The sequence below is a fragment of the Populus euphratica genome, unplaced genomic scaffold (genome assembly GCF_000495115.2).
Source record: "Populus euphratica unplaced genomic scaffold, PopEup_1.0 scaffold286.1, whole genome shotgun sequence".
Taxonomy (NCBI): Eukaryota; Viridiplantae; Streptophyta; class Magnoliopsida; order Malpighiales; family Salicaceae; genus Populus; species Populus euphratica.
In genome coordinates, this window is record NW_011500165.1 from 109,433 (window position 1) to 131,929 (window position 22,497).

The 22,497-nt window shown below is 32.9% G+C and overlaps 1 protein-coding gene across 1 annotated transcript; it reads right to left on the reverse strand.

Moving 5' to 3' along the window:
* Positions 1-9,208: 9,208 nt before the first annotated feature.
* On the reverse strand, positions 9,209-22,127 carry LOC105111240 (SCY1-like protein 2). The gene is made up of 14 exons (XM_011006552.1): positions 21,416-22,127; positions 20,369-20,473; positions 19,909-20,019; positions 18,928-19,110; positions 17,482-17,608; positions 16,643-16,704; positions 16,415-16,501; positions 16,017-16,103; positions 15,270-15,383; positions 14,129-14,257; positions 11,393-11,455; positions 10,949-11,110; positions 10,725-10,843; positions 9,209-10,523 (listed from the first exon to the last, which is right to left on the reverse strand). Exons 1-14 carry the CDS (start codon positions 21,908-21,910, stop codon positions 9,581-9,583), a joined length of 2,787 nt encoding a protein of 928 aa, XP_011004854.1. The 5' UTR covers positions 21,911-22,127; the 3' UTR covers positions 9,209-9,580.
* Between the last annotated feature and the right edge of the window lie 370 nt (positions 22,128-22,497).

Below are 22,497 nucleotides of genomic sequence, written 5' to 3' on the forward strand. Positions count from 1 at the left end.
AAAAAATAAAATGAGAGTCGCCACCTAGTATTTTAGTCACTAGAAACCCTAGCTGGTCTCAGAGATCGGGTACGGGGACTAGTTGCGTAAAGGGAAGGTATTAACACCTCAAATACACCCTATCTAAGGTAGACTGCTTTGTTTTATTGTATGATAAAATCTAAGGTCTTGTCATGTTTTCTAGTTATTAGTCCGTCTATGGTTTAAGAAAAGTTCTCCTCGATAAGGAGGTCCTTGTTTTATCGGGTAAAATCTAACCATTCTAACGTCAATAAAAGAATTTAATATCTGGAATGCATTTTATGTATAAGGTCGTAACCCCAAATATTAAAAGAAAACAAAATAATTTTTATAGAATTTTTGAAATATTGGTCAATTCTCATGACTTTAATAAACTGGTTATTAAGCCAAAATACATGTTAAAACCCTTTTTTTTTAATAAAGATATGATATGATATATTTTTTTTAATTTTTTTAGAGAGACTTGGCCGTTTGCATGAAAACAAAATATTTTATTTTATTTTATTATTATTTTTTTGTTTTTATTTTTTTATTTTTTGACAAAAACTAAATATTTAATATCAGATTTATATCTTTACAGTATAAAAATACAAATCAATATTAATCAAAATACAATAAAAATATTTGTAGATAATCATAAATTTTTTATAAAAAAAATTTTTAGTTAAGCAAAACCTAATCTATATAACTGGGCTAAATCTAGCCACCTGGTCATTGCCTCAAGCCCATACCCAACCAAGCCATACATGCATAAAATTTTACGCGTGCATGGAACAGTGTGAAGGTAATTAAATTACCTTCACACAGTTCATTCTTTGTTTTTTACAGATAGCAAAACAAACGCAGACCCCAGTTTATAGAGTGCATGACGATCTTTAGACTTTTCTTTTGTCTTATGTTTTCCTTTAATTTCTCTAGACAAACATGCATCAATTTTTGCAAAGAAAGGAAATGAACATACCTGGAGAAAGGAAATTGGTGGTGGCTGCTGACCTCCCCTGCTGTCTATGAGCTTTGCTCTGCCGCTCAGGTTCTCCTTATTCTTTTGTTTCTATCTCCTCGTGCAGCCTTCCTTTGTGTTTCAATCTCCTGTATTCCCGCTGTGTTATCTCCTCTTCTACTCCTCTATTCCTTACGTTCTCCCTCTCTTGGTTTTCCTTTTCTCTCTTACACTATCCCCTCTCTATTTTTTCTTTGCTGTCTCGTTCTCCTTCTCTCCTCCTCCCTTTTTGTCCCGTTCTTTCCTCCTCTTTTCTCTTCTTCTCCTCTCCCCCCTCCCTCAGTGCAGTACATCCTCTGGCTTTTATAGCCAGAGGATGCAACCGTTTTCCTTTGCAGGGATAGAGTAACGGCTAGAGAGATATCAACAATGGAAAATGGCCCCTTGATCATTGCCTTCACTAATGCAGTCGTTTCTCCGCCAGCTGCACTGTAACGTCTTCTGAAGAAGACAGTGAACAGTGTTGAGCGAATCGGCTGTTTTTACCAATTTTAAATAATATTTCTGATTTGATGATTAAATGTTTATGCAAATGATTTGATGCTTAAATGTTTATGCAATTTTTTAATCAAGTTTCTAGAAAAATTATAATTAAACTCTTGATTTAATTAAATTAATTTTTCAAAATTATAATTGCATCTCAGAACTTTAATTTTTTCTAACAAAAACCTAAATTGACTTAAATAATCAATGTTTTTGCAATTAAACCCTCTATAAATTCAATCAAACCTAAAATAAAATTTAATTGAGTTTATAAAAATTTGATTTTGAACATTTCTTTCTCAAATTGAATTTTTCTTATCAACAGGGCTCTCAACAAAAAAAAATATAATGTCAAATTTCATCATTTTATATTTTTGAACCTTCTCAACCAATTTTGTCCTTTTTTAATCATTTTAGAATCCTTTTCTCGCTCCTATTTTTTTTAAAAAAATTCTTTCTAATATTTTTTTATATATATGTTTTGTATTTTTTTCATTTTTAGTTTTTTTTTTGGGAACCCAAAAATGGGTAAAAACATATTTATTTCTATTTTTGTGTATTTAATACAAGGAGATATACTTTATAGTATGATTTTATACCCCCAAATATTAAATTCTATAATTAATTCCTAATTTTTTTTCAATTTATTTAATTTAATACCGAGAATATACCTGATTTGATGATTAAATGTTTATGCAATTTTTTAATCAAATTTGTAGAAAAATTATAATTAAATTCTTGATTTAATTAAATTAATTTTTTAAAATTATAATTGCATATCAGAACTTTAATTCTTTTTAATAAAAACCTAAATTCACTTAAAATATCAATATTTTTGCAATTAAACCCTTTATAAATTCAATCAAACCTAAGATAAAATTTAATTGAGTTCATAAAAATCTGATTTTGAACATTTCTTTCTCAAATTGAATTTTTCTTATCAACAGGGCTCTCAACAAGAAAAAATATAATGTCAAATTTCATCACTTTATATTTTTGAACCTTCTCAACCAATTTTGTCCTTTTTTAATCATTTTAGAATCCTTTTCTCGCTCCTATTTTTTAAAAAAAATTTCTTTCTAATATTTTGTTTTTATATATTTTTTGTATTTTTTCATTTTTAGTTTTTTTTTGTGGGAACCCAAAAATGGGTAAAAACATATTTATTTCTATTTTTGTGTATTTAATACAAGGAGATATACTTTATAGTATGATTTTATACCCCCAAATATTAAATTCTATAATTAATTCCTAATTTTTTTTCAATTTATTTAATTTAATACCGAGAATATGCATTACATTGCAAAATTTACATCCCAAATATTAATAATTTTTTTATTTTTTTGGTTATTTTAAAATTTTGGTTAAATCCTAATGGATAATCATAAACTTGTTATGATACTCATTAATTGATTTTTGTGTTTTTCAAAGTATGATAAAAACATAATTTTTATTTTTTTTATAAAATATGTATTAAAATTTTTAAAACTTGGTCATATGCACACAATTAAAAACATGTTTTTTTTCCAAACAATGAATTTTCTTATTTTTTTGTATTTTTTTTAATTTATTTTAAAAAACAAATATATTTAATACTAGGTTAGTATCTGACAATGTAAGTTTACAACCCAAATATTAAATAAAATGGTTAGAAAATATATGAGGGAGCCACAAACAATTTTAAAATGGTCTTTAAATGTTTTTTAGAATTTTTAAAAATTATTTGAGGTTATTTGATAAAATCACGAAAGAAAAGAAAATAAACATTACTGGAAAATCAGTAGGGCATGTTTTTCAAACATACTCTTAACAAAAAATATCTTATGGTTATGTTTGACAAACACTTTTAAGGCTAAAATATAACATTTTTTTCTTTTCAAAATTTTAAATCATCTCAACACTATCTTATTAAAAATGGACTCAACCCCACCACGTGGGTTAGGCTTCCTAACCCAAGCCAATAAACATGATCCAAAATCAAAAAAGAAAGAACAAAGATCAATAGAGGGAAAAACATTTGAATTTACTCAAGAACATAAAAAATAAAACCTAGAAAATATAGATTCAAAACTAGACCAACTCATGTCAAATTGAAGGCACACAAACATGTAAGAAAAACATTCAAATAAGATTTTGAGATTGAATTAACACAATAAACAACCTAATATCACAATTGTTTGATTCTTTGTGAAAAATAAAATGAAAATCAAATACTTTTTAAATCCTCAAGATTCTAAAATAATAATTTCAACACTTTTCCCTATTTCCACCGCAAAACAAACCATGTTCCCTAAACACATGATTTCAATGTTTTTAAATCCTCAAGATTCTAAAGTAATAATTTCAACACTTTTCCCTATTTTCACCGCAAAACAAACCATGTTCCCTAAACATGCTTATATCATAAACTTTCAACAATAAATCTAACATTTATCCCACATCATATTTCTCTCACATGCACATCAAATTAACACACAATTTCTCTAATTTCCATTCAATTTATCCATTTTCCCAAAATTCCATCATTTATCACAACATGTCAATATCCATTAAATAAAAAATTCTCCTTCAATTATCATTTCTAAGGCTTCCATCTAAATCCATGAATATACATATCACAAAATCATTTCAAATTTCACATCCATGATTTTCCCTACACTTATACAATATAAAATCCACATCAAAACTCTTTCCCAAATATAGTTTACTCGTATCTATACATTTAATGGACATACATTATCCCACAATTGAAGCAAAGTTTTTCATCTCCTACAATATCCTCCATGGTCGACCCTAATTACACCTATCTCCCATTAATGTTTTTTGAATTTTTCTCTTAATATTTTCTTCATGTTATCATTTTCATGTCAACTTAAACAAAATCCTACAAACCACCCTTTTCCTCAAAAACTTTTCATGAATCCTAGAATTAAAAATTATGAATTTTTTTCTTCCCCATAAAAGAAAGTATCTTATGGGTTTATTTCAGAAAAAGTCTTTTACCTTTATCAAAAAACTCAATTGAATGAGTGTTTGTCGATTCCTTTATAAACCAAACCTCACCAAAATCCAAGCTTTCTCTCTCTAGCTTTTATATATTCCATCACATTCTCTCTTTAAAATAACCCTTTATTTTTTTTCTTGGATAGAAACATTTTTAAACCCTCTTAACACTCAAATCTTGGAAGATCACCATATAATTTCTTTTAAAAAAATTGAGCAAAATCAAGCTTCTCTGCCCTTAAAAGAGATTTCAACTAAAATAGTACCAAAAAAGTATCATGGGAAATTATTTTATTAAATTATGACAATTCCATTACTAAATATCTATATGATATTTCTCTGTATTTTTGTCTTACTATTGGCACTATCGCTAGGTCTTCCAAAACTCTAATTGACTTAAACTTTTATACCAAGATAGAGAAATATGTCAAGAGACTCCTTGTAAGATTTGAACTTGATCCAATAATTAAATTGAGATTTATGTTTGATATTGTCAAACTAGATAATAGGTAGTTTTACGCAAAAATTCAAATTTGCGTGTTATTTTATTTACTTAGATCCTCAATATATTTGAATTAATTTATTAGTCACTCTCATCCATAATCATAATAAGATTTTCCTCATAGTATTCATCACTTTTGGTCAAAATAGTGTGATTGTATGATAAGCTTATATTGGTGATCAGTGTTTTTCACGCATAAAATCATACATTATTTTATTTATAATTCTACTATATTATTATTATTATTGTTGTTGTTGTTGTTGTTGTGTGAAAGACGTCGAATGGTGGATTTGTCTCCTGGATTGAGGTGACTTTAGATGTGTTGAGATTAATTATAAAATTATGATTAATAGGGTTCATAGGTCGTCATCTACTATTTTAGTCACTAGAAAACCTAATGGTCTACGAGAGTCTAAGTAAGCAGATTAGTATAAGAAAATGGTGAGAGGGTTACCATAGTTGAAGGCACCATCTAAAATATACATTGATTGCATGGTAGGAAAGCAACATATAGATACAATTCCAAAGAGAAGTTTATGGAGAGCATCACAAAGATTGCAGTTGATGCATATTGATATTTATGATTCCAGCAAACATGTTTCTAATAGTAAAAAGTGGTATTTCATAAGTTTTATTGATAACTACAACCGTAAAGTGTGGATACACTTTCTTGCTGAGAAATCTGAAGCTTTTACTATCTTTAAAAATTTTAAAAACTTGTTAATAAAGAGATATGAGCTTGTATTCATTGTTTGTGCACGAATAGATGTGCAGAGTTCACATCTCTCAAGTTCAATGCCTTTTGCAAAGTTAATGGTATTGGTAGGCAACTCACTCCAACCTACACTCTCCAACAAAATGAAGTAGTTAAGCACAAGAACAAGACAATCATGAATATGGTTAGAAATATGTTATCAGAGAAGCAAGTTATAAAGAATTCCTGGTCAAAAGTAGTAAACTGGACAACGCATGTGCTCAATAAAATCCATACATTGATAGTAAAAGATATGACTCCTGAAGTGGCTTGTAGTGGTGTTAAACTCAATGTTGATTTTTTATAGTTTTTTTTTATACATTGGACATGTTAATATGTCAAACAGTAAGACAAATAAGTTAGATGATAAGAGTTTTCAGTGTGAACTGCTAGGGATGAGTGAAGATTCTAAAGTATATAAACTTTATGATCCAGCATCTGAAGAGATAGTGGTAAGCAGAGATGTGGTTTTTAAAGAAAATGACTGTTGGAATTAGGGGAGGAGTAATGAAGGAAAATGACTTGATGACCTTAAGTGGGGAGATAGTAATGAAGAAGGAAGTGAACATAATCAAAATGAAGAAAAAGGAGAGGTTAGCCTACCTTCATATGAATCACTTGAAGCAAATTCATATTCATTACCATCATACGAATCACCTGGAGAAAATTCACATACATCTGCAGAAAGCTTATCAGCAAGGAGGAATAGAAGAGTATCATTCTAGATTGAAGATTATGTGAATAAGGGATAATTTTTAGAAGAAGAAGCTGAGCAAAATTTGGTTTTATCTACCTTAACCACATATATGACTACCTTTGAAGAAGTTGTTTGGAGTTCCAAGTGGAGAGTTGCAATGAACTTGAAAATAAAAGCAATTGAAAGAAATGAGACTTAGGAGCTGAAAGATTTGCCTAAAAGAATGAAGAAGATTGGAGTAAAGTGGGTTTTCAAAAATAAACCCAATGAAAATAAAGAGGTTGACAAGTGTAAGGCTTGGTTGGTGGCGAAAGGGTATACACAGTAACATAACATAGATTATACTTAAGTGTTTGCGCTTGTGGCTAGGTGGGATACGATTTGAATGGTAATTGCTTCAGCAACTCAAAATGATTGGAGTGTATATCAGCTTAATGTCAATAGTCATTTACTGCAAGGAGAGTTAAATGAAGTAGTTTTTGTTGAGCAACCATAGGGTTATAAGAAGAAAGGTGAAGAGCATAAGATGTACAAATTAAAGAAGACATTGTATGGCCTTAAAGAAGCCCCTCATGCATGGTATAGCAGGATTGAAGCATACTATATCAAAAAAGAATTTGAGAAATGCAGCTGTGAACACACCTTATTTATAAAAACAGGAGATGAAGGTAAATTTTTTATTGTTAGCTTATATGTTGTGGTCTAATTTTTACTGGTAATAATAAGAGTATGTTTGTTAAGTTTAAGAATTCTATGAAACTTGAATTTGATATGATTAATTTGGGAAAAATGAAATATTTTCTTAGTATGGATGTTTTATAAAATTATGAATGCATTTATATTAGTAAAAAAAAATACAAAAAAGGTTTTGGAGAGGTTTAGAATGGAAAAGAATAATAGTGTGAAAAATGTCATTATTCCTAATGTTAGACTAATAAATGATGAACAAGGAGTCAAAGCTAAATGTTACCATGTATAAACAATTGGTTGAAAGTCTTATATATCTAATTGCAACAAGGCTAGACTTGATGTATGTGATGTGTCTTATTAACATATTCATGGCAAGTCCAACTGAGTTACATATGTAAGCTGCAAAAGTGGTGTTAAGATACTTGAAAGATAACGTGGATTTGAGAGTTTTTTTAATTAAAATAAGAGTAATAAAAAGTTAGTGGCATATATAGATAGTAATTATGCAGGAGATGTAGATGATAGGAAAAGTAGTTTTTGTTATGTGTTTCTACTTAGTGAAGGAGTTGTGTTATAGTCCTCTAAAAAGCAACCCGTTGTTACTTTATCCACTATTAAAACAAAGTTTGTAGCAGCTATTTTTTGTGCTTGTCAAAGGGTATGGATGAGAAGAGTATTGGAGAAGCGTTGAAATTCTTAAACAAGTACACTATTGTGTCATGTAACAACAATTCTACCATTAAGCTATCCAAAAATCCAGTCATGCATGGGCACAATAAATACATTGATGTAAGATTTCATTTCATATATAATTTAACCAGAGATGAAGTTGTTGAGCTAAAGCATTGTGGAACATAATAACGAGTTGCAGACATTATGATAAAACCACATAAGCTAAATGTATTCTTAAAGTTACGTAAATTATATAAGTTACTGGATGTGCATGTGGTCTAAATATCATAATCATCCTCCCTTTATAGAAAATATAACTTCCTCTTTCTAAAAATTTGAGTGTCTGAATCTACAAGAAAAAGAGTTTAATAACAACTCAAATCAGATATTTTTCAACTTTCAAGCTATCCGAATAGATTTGAACAAGAAAGATTATACTCTTCAAACAAATAAAAAGTAAAAAATATACACCATAGAAATGGATTTAAGGAGTTAGAGATGAATACCCACTAAAGCTTTCTGATTATTGATATCGCCTGCTTCAGCTTTTAATCACCCGGGTATTTAACTGTTTTTTAAATCATTTTTAAAATTGCTTTTCACATTAAAAAGTATAAAAGTAATATATTTTTAGTTCTTAAATGATCTTGATGATAATTATTAAATATGACTCAAGAATTGACCTGACCAAAAAACTAAATAACTAAATTTCCACTCATATAAATTCACCGGGGTTTATTTAGAAAAAAATATATATATATTTAAGGTTTTAACATTCTACATTGAAAAGTTTTGAAACAATGAATATTAATATAAGCTATAAAAAAATACAAGGCATAAAGTTAATATAATCATCTCAGATAAAAAAAGTTAAAAACCATTAATATAGATATAAACTATAAGAAAAAAATATAATATATAAAATATAGCATAATTGTCTTCCATCAAAATATTAAAATACGAGTTATGTTAATGAGTTATGTTAATGTAAATTATATATAATTATTCCATGTTAAAAAATTAAAAAAAGCTTATGTAAATTTAAACTATAAAAAAATATAAAGCCAAATATTCATCAACTAATTTTATATTTTCTAAGTTTATTAAAAAAAAGTTATAAATGTAAAGAAATAAAAAAACAAGACCCCCTCACCCAAGTCACTAATCACCCAGGTTTTCAGTTAACTGGCAAGTTTTACCAGACCAATTGTATCTTTTAAGTTTTCGTGGTTTAAGCCCTGGCCGAGCTAGGTTCCAATTTCCATAACTATTATTTTAAGATGCAATATAAGAGAAAGAAATTTAAAAAAAATATTATTTTAATATATATATTCAATTAAGAGTCACTTTTAAATAGAATGCATACCAATCTCTACATCGCGGCCAGAATGGGCGACAGACTCCATCTTTATTATTTCTACCAGTTGGAACTGGGTGTGTTTGAAGAATACAATTTTCCTGCCAAGGCTATTCCCGATATCAAAATCTCAACTGAACAACGGCATGATACAAAAATACAACGTGAAGAAAAGAAATATTGTTTACAGTTTTAATCACAACATACTACAAACAACTCACAGCCACAACCAGTAATCAATAACAAACCACACAATCTCCAATACCTGCTGTGGCTGCATATCTAATCTTCAACATTTAACATAACACAGCCGTCTCTGCGCATTGGATGATTTTACTTCGCAAGTGCACCTTCCCAGATCTCTTCTTCCTCTTTTCATATGGTAAAGGCAATCCAACTCATTATAGCAAATCTAGAAGAGGGGGTTGTTCAGATTGTGGCTTTGCATGGCTAGATCTCAAGGTTGATGTGCCACCCCTCCCTCTTCCTCTTCCTCTGCCCACGGCACTTGATGGGGGTGGAGCAAGTTTTACTGCAGTCTGCTCATTCTTGCTGGAACCAAATATGGATCCAAGATCTGTTGGCTTTGTGTTGTTATAAGAACCCAGAGTTGATGTATTCTGGTTCTGTTTCAAGAAACCAATAGAGCTTTGGGGATTAGGACCGCTATTCAAACTACCAGAATTCACAGCAGAGGTGCCTTGATTTGGTTTCAATGGATCCAATGAACTTTGGTTGTTGAAGGCCCAGCTGATATTTCCTTTGTTCTGGAAATTCATAATGTCGGGTGTGTTTGTGATCAAATTCGAACTGTAACTATTTGGCTGCAGTCCTGTTGTGCCATTGTTAGAAGCACCAGAACCACTAGAAGTGCCACTAGGTCTTGGAGGCCAATCAGCAAAGGGATCTATTTCATTAAAACTTGAAGTGGATGTTGCTCCTGCATCCATTTGCTTGTTTCCAATATCTATCTGAGTTACAGTTGAAGATGCCCGTGGAGGCCATTCTATATCGATTGGAGGGCATGATATGGCTGTTTGCCTACTGGAAACTGCAGATGTCATGGGAGATTCTGATTGCAAAAATGTTAATTGAACTGGCTGATTAGCAGAAATAAATGGAGTAGGTGATGAGTTGCTTGCTAAAGCCCGATGTGCAGTGGCAGATCCTTTTGAGACAGGACCCCAATCCTCATCCCATGAGGTGCTACCCTTTGCTGCTGGTGCAACAGTACCACTTGTTTTGCTTGAGGCTTGAGGCTGAATCCCATTGGGAAAAGATGATGACTTCACCTCTGGAATTCCAGAATCTGTTACTGTAACTCCTCTTTTTTCTTCTATCATCCTATGATAAAAACCCCATGTTTAAAATATATATATATATATATATATATGAAGGTAAATTCATTAGCATGTTCGTGCAGAAAACATAGTAGATAAATTACTTAGGAAAAGAGAATTCAGATGATGAAAGAACAGTGGTTTTATTCTTCGGATAAGTAGAGAAGGGTTTAGTGGTCTGTGGGGGTAACAAAATGATGAATACCTGAGGATATCCTTCACAAAGAGCATATACTTAGCAAACTGTTGAACATTCAATTGCTGAGCAGTGAGCAGAGGTGTGAGAAGTGGAAGAACATGCTCCGTAACAAATTCTACTCCATGCTGACAAGAATTAACCAGGAAAATGAGATATAATTTCTATACGTACCACCTGCAGATGAATATTAATATAGCTGCAAAAGCTAATCAACTACCAGATACCATTACCTGCTTGAGAATTGAGTTTGCAACACCAAGGGTACACATAAGGGTAGGAGGGGTACGATCAACTGCCGTACAACGTTGAATTGTTTGCAAGATATCTAAAATAGCATGTTTATCGAGTGTGCTAACAAGATCTCCAAAGCATAGCAGAGCATTGACTCTTACCTGCCAACACAAACATACAGTTAGTTTCAGATTATATACCCCAAGGCCCACAAGGTCACCTATTGAAAAAGAGAATAGTTAAAAACCTACTTTAATTACTGAGTAGACTTTCAATTACAAGAAGAATGTGGTGATATGACCTCACACTGAGGATTGTCTAAGACACATATAATTAACCCATGCTCTAGTAAATTCTTGCTGGGAAACTCCACAAAAGATTTAACTAAATTCAACTCTATTAATCTAATATGAATTGACTTGTAAACACAAAAACATACATACCGCAGCAACAGTTGTTTTGAGAGCTAATCCATGAACACGAGGCAAAATTGCTTGTTTCACCAGCTGAAAATAATTAAAACAAGTATATATTAAGACACTGTATGTAAGAACTTCAGCACCTCTCCAGTAAGGCATGCCAATAAAAAGTTAACAACCATTGTTCAGTAGCATTTTGCAAATGTTTCTACCCTGTCATGCAGCAAGTTATTAACAAACACACGCACGCACACAATATATATATATATATATATATATATGTATGTATGTATGTATGTATAAGCAACTAGGGTAAATTTATGAGTTCTAGACTTGCTTCTATTTATATAACCTCCATGGTCCAAGCGCCTGGAATATTTAGGTAACAAGGAACTTTGATTATTCAAAATGCCATGCTACCAGAACATTGAGATTAATTAAAGAATTCAATTCCCCATGGGGGGAAAGGATTAATGGTTAGGAATTATTTGGGAGTTGGCATAAACTGGTGTTTTAAAAAATAAAGAAATATCATATTAAATGAATGAAGCAAAATAAAGCCACAGCTTAAGCTTTTGGAGAAAATAAGCTATCCACAAGATTTCTTAAAAATTATCGATTCCATGTGTTGAACTTGCCATGAGGCTGGTTCAAGGCATGCATGTGAGAGTAATAAAATATACACTTTTCTCTAATAGAGTAAGCTAGATGTTCAAAAAAAGTAAAGTAAAAGTGAACCACTCCCTCTTATTAGACTGCCTGCTAGTCTCTCCCATTCCCCCCTAATTTGCACCGAGGAACTTCTTTATCAGATAAACCAACCAGTTGTCAATGAAACTTATTATTAACATTCTGTGTTTAAACTAAAGAAGAAGAAAACCTTCCAGGTCATCCTGACCAAACTACAATATCTAGAATTACTAAACAGACAAAACACAAACACCACACTTATTATAGCAGACAAGATAGATGCACACACTTACCAATAGAGATTCCATGTTTAGCACGCCACACACACACACGAGTGTCACAAAAGAGAGAGAGAGAGAGAGAGAGAGGTGATGAGGGGTTCTTCCATAATCTATTTGCCCAAGGGTATTATGTAAGCTAAACAGGGATGCAAGTCAATAATATCAGCAGTGGATAAAATTCTATCTTTCAGTGTAGAGCTCAAAATATAACCATTTGTCAAACCTAGAGAACGCACATAACAGGTCCAACTTCATAATCATCGTCTTCGATAACACGAGCCATTCCAAACTATACCAGCTTATCCAACTAAATTAACCTGTCATATCAGCTAAAGAGGCAAAAATCCACATTCAGCTTTGTTCCAGCATTCCATCCATATCAGTTTGGATTTTTTTTATTTGTTGAACTCTTTAAAAACTATCAGTTGTTTTGTACTCATTTTTTTCTCCATTTTAATCCTTAAAAATATTTCTTATAGGTAAACCACTGTTAGTTAGCCTCAAGCAACTTATAAATTTGTCCTACTAAACTAAGAGTGTTGACAACATTTTATTTAAGTTGGTTTTTGATGTTTGACCCAGAGAAAAATTGCAATCACTTGAAAAATGTGTGGTTGGACTTCTTTTTTACTTAAATCCTTGAATTACTCTTTGATTAAAGTGAAATTTTCTTTATTCAAAAGTCAAAACTATCTTTCAATTATTCATTTTGATTTGATGGTTTACGGAATTTAGAAAATACAGAGAAAGAGTGGCTTAATGAATTCTATAGCATTGTCACCAAACGTTCTATTCAATTTAAGTATGTTCCTTAAAATGCAAATTTTAAGCAACTTTTCTTTGGTTATAACTGGAAACAATCTATAACTGATGTCAAAACACTTTAAATTACTAAGAGAGAGAGACAAAAGGAAGGAAAAATAGAGTTTCTCAATAACATTGTGGTGATCCTCAATCACAATTACCAGTAACAACAATGATAGCTATTGGAAACAAGCACACAATGATACAGAAGAATTAATTGGATTGTTGCGGACAGAATGAGCGATGCGCACTGTGGAAGAAGCGATCTGTTACCGAACCGTATTCTTGGGAATAACAAGAGCATCTCTAAGTACTCAAAGTTTCATATCCGAAGAGAAACTTTCTAGTTATGACTCCGGTATAGAACCATGGGTGATGCTTGGTTACAATTTCGAATCCGTTATTATATGTTTGCTCTAGTTTTTGTTGCTTTTAATGTTGACATGGTTTTTCTTTATCCATGGGCAATGAGTTTCAATGCATCGGGGGTATCTGTATTTATAGAAGCTTTAATTTTTGTGCTTATCCTAATTGTTGTTTTAGTTTACGCATGGCAAAAAGGAGCATTAGAATGGTCTTAGTTGCAGAGTTTAAATTGCTAAGAAAAATTTAGATGTTGATGAATTTATTATATTTCACATGCTCTCCTAGTTGGACCCACCCTCCTCAACCTGCATGTGTTTTGGGTTATAACAGTCCAATAAATCAAGGAATTGCGTATCAGAAAACTTCTACCAATAAAACAAACAAAATTTCTGTTTTCCTAGGAAAGGATGGCATATATTATATTAAGCAAGAAAGGCATACTTGAAAGAGAACATGTGTGAAGTGAAAACAACTCCAAATTAAAAGAATGGTTAAAGAAAAAGAATAAAAAATGAAAGACTCCATAAGAATGATTATCAAATGAAAATGAAAGTATAGAAATGCCACATATTGTGTGTGAGGATGTGCACATTCATAATTTCATACAGATTGCAGTCACCTGAACATCTAGTTGCTTGGCAAGAAAGGATGATTTTCTCAAAACTTCCTCTTGAATGCGCGGATCCGTATCATCATAAGCTCGAACGAGCAAGGGCAGAACATGGGATATTAAGTTATCCTGACTAGTCTACAATAATTGCATAACAGACAATATTAGTATCAAATATTTTATTGAAATAAGCAAAGTATTTTAACAATGGCTCTCAATGTCATGTGTTTGAAAAACCAAAAACCAAAAAAGGCTACAAGGAATGGGATAAGGCCATAAAGGGAGAAGGAAACTCGATACTCCGATTGAAGTTTCTATCAAGAAATTTTAGCACCATGTCTAACTAAAATTCAGATGCTTCTCAAAACGATTTTGGTGTTTTTCATTTATAATAAAAATAAAATAAAAGATAAAAGCATCAACAAGTGAGTGTTTTATAAAGGTTTCAATTAAAGTGTCCAACCCAAACCCCATGAATGAGAATTACATATACATTTCTTAACTAGCTAGTTGAGAGGATCGAATTTTTTAGGTACCTAATGCTCTCAGTACTGCTAACCCCTTTCAACTAAGAAAAAGTATGACACTGAAAATAAGTAGCTAAAGAGTAACAGAACTTAGAATAATAATTTGTTGAGACTTGTTCAACAAGAAGCTTTTCATCATTCAAATAAATCTGCTCTTTTTTCCAATGAGAGATACCCATGTGCTGCCCCATCTGCAATTTGGACTTGAACCTGAGACCATAACCCCACAATCCCCTTGCATTTTGCAAGGGGATAACCACAAGAACAGGAAGTTTTTGCTTAATGATTTTCTTACTAGATAAAAGAAACTAATTGGACAGGAAAAAAATATGAATAAATCCTTCCAATAAATATCATATGACTACCTAATAAATCCTTCCAAAAAAGACCTCTAAAGTCATATGAGCAGGTCTAATGAACTAAATACTATTCTTGAGCACTCCGCGCAATTACTAGGTGAACATGAAGATGATTATAAACCTTTCAATTTGGCATTTTTTTCATTTTCCTGAACCCAATAAAATATAGATAAAATCAAAAAACTTTGAGCACTAGAAGCAACTTAACACCATATGCAACACATCCTTCAATCCACCATGCACAAGAACAGCACATATTGTTACCTTGTTGATAACAAGTTCAGCATGCTTCACAAGCAGCAGTAGTGTCTCGCCTGCAGCAGTACTGAGGACAGGAATGAGAGCTGGAAGTGTTGATAGCTCAAAGTCAATTTTATCCTACAATAGATATTAAGAAATTAAATTGCTTTTCCAGCTTGCAAGACATTAGCGAGTCTTAATAATAACTGGAAGATAAAAAAAAATTATATTGTATGAAGAACAATCCCTTGTTTTTACTTCCATATCAGAGAGAATGGATGACTGGAAATTAATATTGTCTGAAAAGCTAATGAAACTTGCCATAGTAAAAATTTAAATTAGCATAACATTCTCAACAAAGAAACTAATATAAAAGTTATTTCAGACTGAGTCATTCAAGCAAATGCCATATCAACATGACAAAAAAATTCCAGTACAAATTTACACAAACTCTCCTTCAGATGTGTTTGGACTTTGTAAAGCATAAAAAGCTAAAGAAGGTGAGGAGGACAGGAGGAGAGAGCTATTAGCTCTATCAAAATAACACCAATAAGAATATTTTTCCCATAACCAACAGAAGTAACAATTGAACATCATTTACAATTAGAAATGTACGCATTATATCTAGGCAGTATGCCTCTATCAACGTGCACACAATATTGCCACCTAAGACTGTAATTTGGCCATCAAATGTTTGTCTATACCATCACCAAACCATCTTGCCCCAAACCACTACCACCACCTCCCTACTTTAGGGATTATGAGCAGTACCTGGGACTCTGCAATGGTGAGAACCATGGGGAGAATCATTGGTTGCATGACCATATTCCTAAGTTCAGCACATAAGGGTGGAAGAACCTGCATGAAAATCTTTTTTAGTGAACTTGACCTCTTGTTGTGACAAAAGAAATACCAGAACAAAATAAAAGCTCAAAGTAAAGCATAAATCCAGCATCCTAAAATTAGCATTGCTCAACCACGTGATTGAAAACATGGATGTTTATACGCATGCAGGTAAAAACAAGGCAATGTTCATATAAAAATCTGTGAGTGGTTAAAATTTTCAAATGGCTTCCTGGAGTACAAAAGTAATGTTTATACTGAACAAATATCCTTCCAACTAGAAAATTGAACAAGAGATAATATGAGTAGATAACAAAAACTATAACCTTATATCGCAGCACACGGGTGTCGAAGTCTTTCCACATATCTGATAATGCTTTTAAGAACTCAGACTTCTGCATGTTATCTCTTTCCTTTTAAGAAATAGGATCAGTCAGAAAAGTATATAATTTCCACACATGTTCTCAATGAAATTTAATTATTCTCAAGCTTGGCATCCCCAAGTAAATTTATCCCAAAACAAGTGCAAATCAAGATAAAATTTTAAAGCATACAAGCATGTGGTCTAGGAAGCGAAGAGCACGCAGCCTAGTGTCATTCCGGAAAAAAGGAGAACCTGCAACAAGAGAACATAGATCTTAAGAACAATATGAAATAAATAAGAAAAAGTAAGAAAGGTCAACTCTTTCTTTACAGAAAAAACTTCTAATAACTGAAACAAACTGCAGTGTTATCATGTTGCAGGGGTTGAGACAGCCACTCAAAAATGGTTAACATTCCATCCAGTCCATTGGATAAAAAAATTATACTCAACACTATATATTGTTAATTCTAATGCAGAGAATTCCCCATGTTCCGTTAAAACTTGAAAGATTTACAAGAAAGTGGAAAAGTGAAATGATATAGAATGAGAAAACAAGAAATGGCAACAGAAAATTGGTCTGGATGATCGACAAATGCCTTGGACTTTTAAAAAAGGCAAGCGCATACCAGAATTATATAAATAGTAATCACCATATCATTCAATTTAACCATGTGGACAAAAACAATCCATCCATGAGCATCTCAGTGGAATTGTATTTACATGACATATCTTAACTAATTCAAAGATTTTCTGAATCGAACATATAGGTTTGAGAGGATTTGAATCCTTAATACTTTTGTTATGGGTTCTCATGAAAATTTACTAACAGAAAGGAACAGCAGACTACATTAAACTACACTCCACATCTCCCCAACTTTCTGTTTCTTTTGTACAGATCAATTTGTTCTAGCATGATATTACATTCCCTACCAAAGCTAGGACATTAATGTGTGAAAAGAGAAACTCTATATATAGACAGATAGATATGCATATACACAAATGACAGAATCCTAAAGGCTCTTGTTTTACCAGAAAAATCCATAGCTGTTGGCCTGGAAGATTCATTTGCAGAGAGCATCTTCTGCAGGTCAGGAACTAATTCTGGTGGAATGGAGGAGAAAGCGGCACTGGATAAGTAATTCAAGGTATTCATGTACTGCAGAAAAGGAAAAACAAAAATAATTAAAATCCATTATCTTTGCTTGTGACAGAGTTGATAAAATATAATCTGAAACTGAAATGGGGTCCAATAGCACAAAAATAATGTGGATGATGACATTAAAATCAGTTTATGACTGTCCGATGCTCCAGTCCTAGAGACTAATTGAAATCTTACTGTTCTCAAACCTGTGTTCTGTGTCACCTTTGTTACAACAATATGGAATAGAACAAATTAAGAACAAATCCAAAAGGATTGAAGAGAGATTGGAGAGCATTGATATTCTAGTTTTCTTCTTTGTTTTGGTTTCAGGTTCTCATGTTTTGCAGGAAAAAAAATCTTATCTTCTAGTTAGTTATGCCTCCATTTTCTCTTAATAGAAACCCACAAAGTGTCTGACCATGAAGTGCTTTGCATCCTAATTGTTTTCCCAAATCATATCCCACCTGAGATAACAAACATATGCTTCCCAAGACATTCTAAAATAAAATAAAAAAATGTAATGGACATTCTTCATTGAACATCCCTTATAAGAGTTAATTTCACAACAAGAGAAAAGTAAAGGAACCCACACCCCGCCAGGAAAAAAAAATGATAAATGCGAAGGTAGAAGTGTTATTGTTAAAGGTGACAGTCATTAACAAGGACTTTGGCAACATGACATCTAATTCGCCTATTTCCTCACTAGGACAAGCTTTGCTTTCATTAGGTCCCATATCAGTTGTTTCCATGCTTTCCAACATTGGAAAAGAAATTCAGAACATTTTTAAGCTGCATGTTCAAATTGCACTTCAATGACTTCAACTCAAAAGGGGACAACTTCAGGACAAAAGAAACTGCATAAGGGGACTAATGCAGGCTTTTTTATACTGATGTAGCTTAGTTTACAGGATCATAGAAGGATGTATGTGTGTTTCTAATGCCTTGGATATCACAAGACAAACCAAACAAGGGGAAGCTTAGTTTACAGGATCATAGAAGGATGTATGTGTGTTTCTAATGCCTTAAATATCACAGGACGAAGCAACCAAGGGATCGCAGTATCAATGGTTCAACCACCTAGTTCTGTAGGAATTGCATATCAATGATCAATTTGTTACAGGCACTGTTACATTCTTTTAAGAAATAATAAATCCCAATGCAATTGCTAAGGTCAGATAGAGTCCATTGATCAAGCAATAAGTTGGAGGGGAACTCTCCTTTAGATTAGATAAGCATATAACTTAAAACATTGTTCTTTGTTTCTATAAAAAATAGAAGCACATTTAGATATATTCAATGTCAATAACTCAGAGAAAGCAAAATATTTAAATTACCATCTTCACATTGTTGTGGCAGTCAAACAAAGGCTTGTGAGCAATCAGTTGGTAGGCAAGGCATCCAAAACTAAAAATATCAGAAGAGCATCCAGCTGAAGGTGCTTTGCTCCTAACTAGTTCAGGTGCGGTGTAATTCAGCGATGGCTGAAGGGGCAGTATAGAGTCCTCATCATCATATTCCTGGAAAACCAGGTAAAACATGAAATAACAGGTAAATCTTTGCTTAAAGTATGTTTTCTGATACTCCACAAGGAAACTGAATAAAGAACTTCAGAAAAGGGGCATATGGGAAACAGGTTCTTTGCCTTTGATGATGAGCAGTGGTGGACCCCTGGTGAGGATAGAGGATTTCTGCTCATGTTTTTCGTGGAAACTAGGGAAGAAGGATCTCAATATGATATGAAAATGAGCTATTTTTGAAGTGATCTGGGACACTTGGATGGAGGGGCAAAAGGCAAGAACTTTAACAATTCATCCCTCTCAAAGCAGTTGCTGTGGAACTTGTCTTTCTTTTTACACTGCTTCAAGGGAGTTTAGAGAAGTGGCTTTACCTTTTAAGTTGCCAGCAGTAACCATTATTTAGGAGCCAATATGGTGGGATATGAAAGAGGAAAGAGGTGTGATTTGTAGGCTGGTCATAGTAATCAATAAGTAGACCATGCGAAGTACATAGGATGGAGATAGGGCCAGCTGTATAGATAAAATGTTTGTTAAATAACCATGGTTGGAAAAGGATGGTGTCTGAATGATTGATTATAGAGGAAATGGCACAACAAGGAATAAGCCTATTAGAAAAACACCAAGTTGAAAATTGAGGATAGGTCAATCTAAGATGGCTGTGTCATGTGCAAAACACCTCTAAATAGGTGGCCAAAATGATTTAGAGGAAAACCTAAATTGTCTTTATTTGAGGAAGGGCAAGCAGGAGCTAAATAAAAATAATTCTTGCAACATAACCTAACGAAAAATTCAACTTACAGCATAATGAAAGGCCTGGGAACTAGCCAAATCGCCTGAAGCTTGATCTGTTGTTATTGCAAAACCAAATCCACCAAGCTTCCACGCTCCACTTGAAGTAATTAGAATATTCTGCAAGTTATAAATCTATTGTTAGATACGTTGACCCCGAACCACAAGGATTAGTGACAGGTTCTCCACAACAATTAAGATAGTCAAAAAAGAGCTTTCAATTTCCAGACAACAATTCCAAGTTGAGAAGATATTTCAAGACATTCCCAAGTGTTTTTTTATCATACCAAGAGAAGTTTGAAAAAGGTAAAGGGATTACACAAAACATATTATCATACTGAAGTCATGTTTACATGGCCCATCACTTCAAAAAAACCTTTATGTTTACATGGACTATCACTTTAAAAAACCTTTATGAGATGGGGAGGGGGAGGGGGAGGGGAAGGGGGCCAGCAAAATGAGAAGTTACCTCAGGAGATATAGCCCTATGAATGAGATGCGCATTGTTATGGAGGAAGTCCAAGGATTCTGCAATTTGTAGCAAGCCATGCTTCACCTCTAACAAGCCCATTTCCTACAAAACAAAAACTTTCGTAATGCAATGCTTACCACCTATATTCATAGGAACAGTAGAATGATGAGTTAGAGCCCAAAAGCATGCGCTGCTCATAGGATGATAACGAGATCTTTGAATGTATAAAGCGCCCAAAAGCAAGCACTGCTCATAAGATGATAACAAGATCTTTGGATATATAAATTCCATTGGTCTAAACAAGATGAAGATCTAGGCTGATGTACCATAAGAAATTATTTTCCCACCAAAGTCTTTTCCTTTGGAACCATACCAAATTGGAAGATTCTAACAGTTTAAGTCATTGAAACTTTTGAAATGGTAAGGAAGAAGAGATGATGCCCAGCAATTGTACCTAGAGAGACTTCCAAACTTTATAGAGTCTAGTTTGATTTCCTTCATGATGAGGTTTGCATGTTATTGAAGGATTTCCTAGATTTCCTGGTAACATCTCATAATGCATGTCCACCATGTCGTGGCGGACAAGCTTTTAATGAGATTTAACTGTCCTTTCTCCACTATCCACTTCTCGTAACACTTGCTTTTAATATTTTAGTGAATTCCATGACTAATTCATTTCAGCTTTAAAGTTCTAATCACAATTCAAAGCTATTGCACAAATCATTCAAAGTCATTAATATTATTTTCCAAGTAACCTCCATCAATTGCATCCCAGCCTGTAGTACGTCAAAAGGGAGTGGAGGCGCTTAAAATCATATTCGAGAGGTATTCTTTAACTGTTTTGGTAGAAAAAATGCAAATTAACCTTACAAATGCCTTCATGTGCAACCTTAAACTTCATCTTTCATCCGAGAGGTAATGCAATCAATCCTATTAGGGATACCCACAACCTAAGCCTATTTCTAATCACTCCACTATGCACATTATTTTTAACAAAATGGAGTTCCAATTAACAAACATAAACAATTCATTATCAAAGCTCACCATTCCCTTGAGCTCCTTAGGCACTTTCCCCACATTCTCCAAATTCCCAATCGCATTCGCCACCGACGAGAAAAGCGGTTCCGTCACCATCGCCATCGCATTCTTATTCTCATCCAAAGCCTGCACAACATGAACCACTCCCGGATGCCTAATCCTAACCAACCTCGCAGCATCCGCTCGAATCACGTCCAAGAACGTATCCTCCGCCACCTTCGTTAAACCCGCACGCGCTCGTGCTTCCGACAACGCCTTCTTATCCAGAACCCACACGCAAACCGTCGGGTACTGGTGCGTGCGCGTTGACTCACGCGCTGCCTTGGCAGAATAGAGCTTCCAAGCGAGACCGGGTCCAGCTGAGCCGATCTGGTGAAGGAGATCGTAGTCTTGCAAGGGTTTGGGACCGGTTACTTCTTGGACGGTGGTTTGTACGGTTTTTTCAATGACCGCTGCCGTTTTGGCTAGCGCTTGTGTAAATGATTTCATGTTGAGAGACATTTTGTTTTCGTGAATTGACTAGTTTTTCTAATCAATCAATCAAATTTTATTATACACGCAGTTTTTATCTGTGGATTTTTCAACATCCGGTTGTGTTTGTAGATTTGTCGGTGGAGGGAGAGGAGACGTCGTCGTCGTGGTGGTGGTGCTGAAATCAAGTGGTGGTGAAGTCAGGTGGTGGTTTAGGTCTCCAAGAAAAATGTTTTGATTGTTTTCTCTTTGTATTTTTGACCTCTCTATATATATTTTTTCCTTGGTTAATTAGCTGTTTTTCGTGCTTTTATTAATTTGAATAATTGAATTATTTCAAATTAGTTGGATTATTCTCATATCTGTCTTGTGTGTTTCTTAATTATTTAATTTTATTATTTTTTTCACTCTCAAAACTGTAAACAAAATGACTTAGGATTGGAAATTGTTTGGATACACTCTTGAAGCTGCATTGTTTAAAATTTTAAATTTTTTATTTAAAGTTAGTTTTTTTTATTTTTTTATTTTTTTGGTATATTATTATTAAAAGTAATTTTTTAATAAAAAATATTATTTTAATATATTTTTAAATAAAATACATTTTAAAATATAACTAC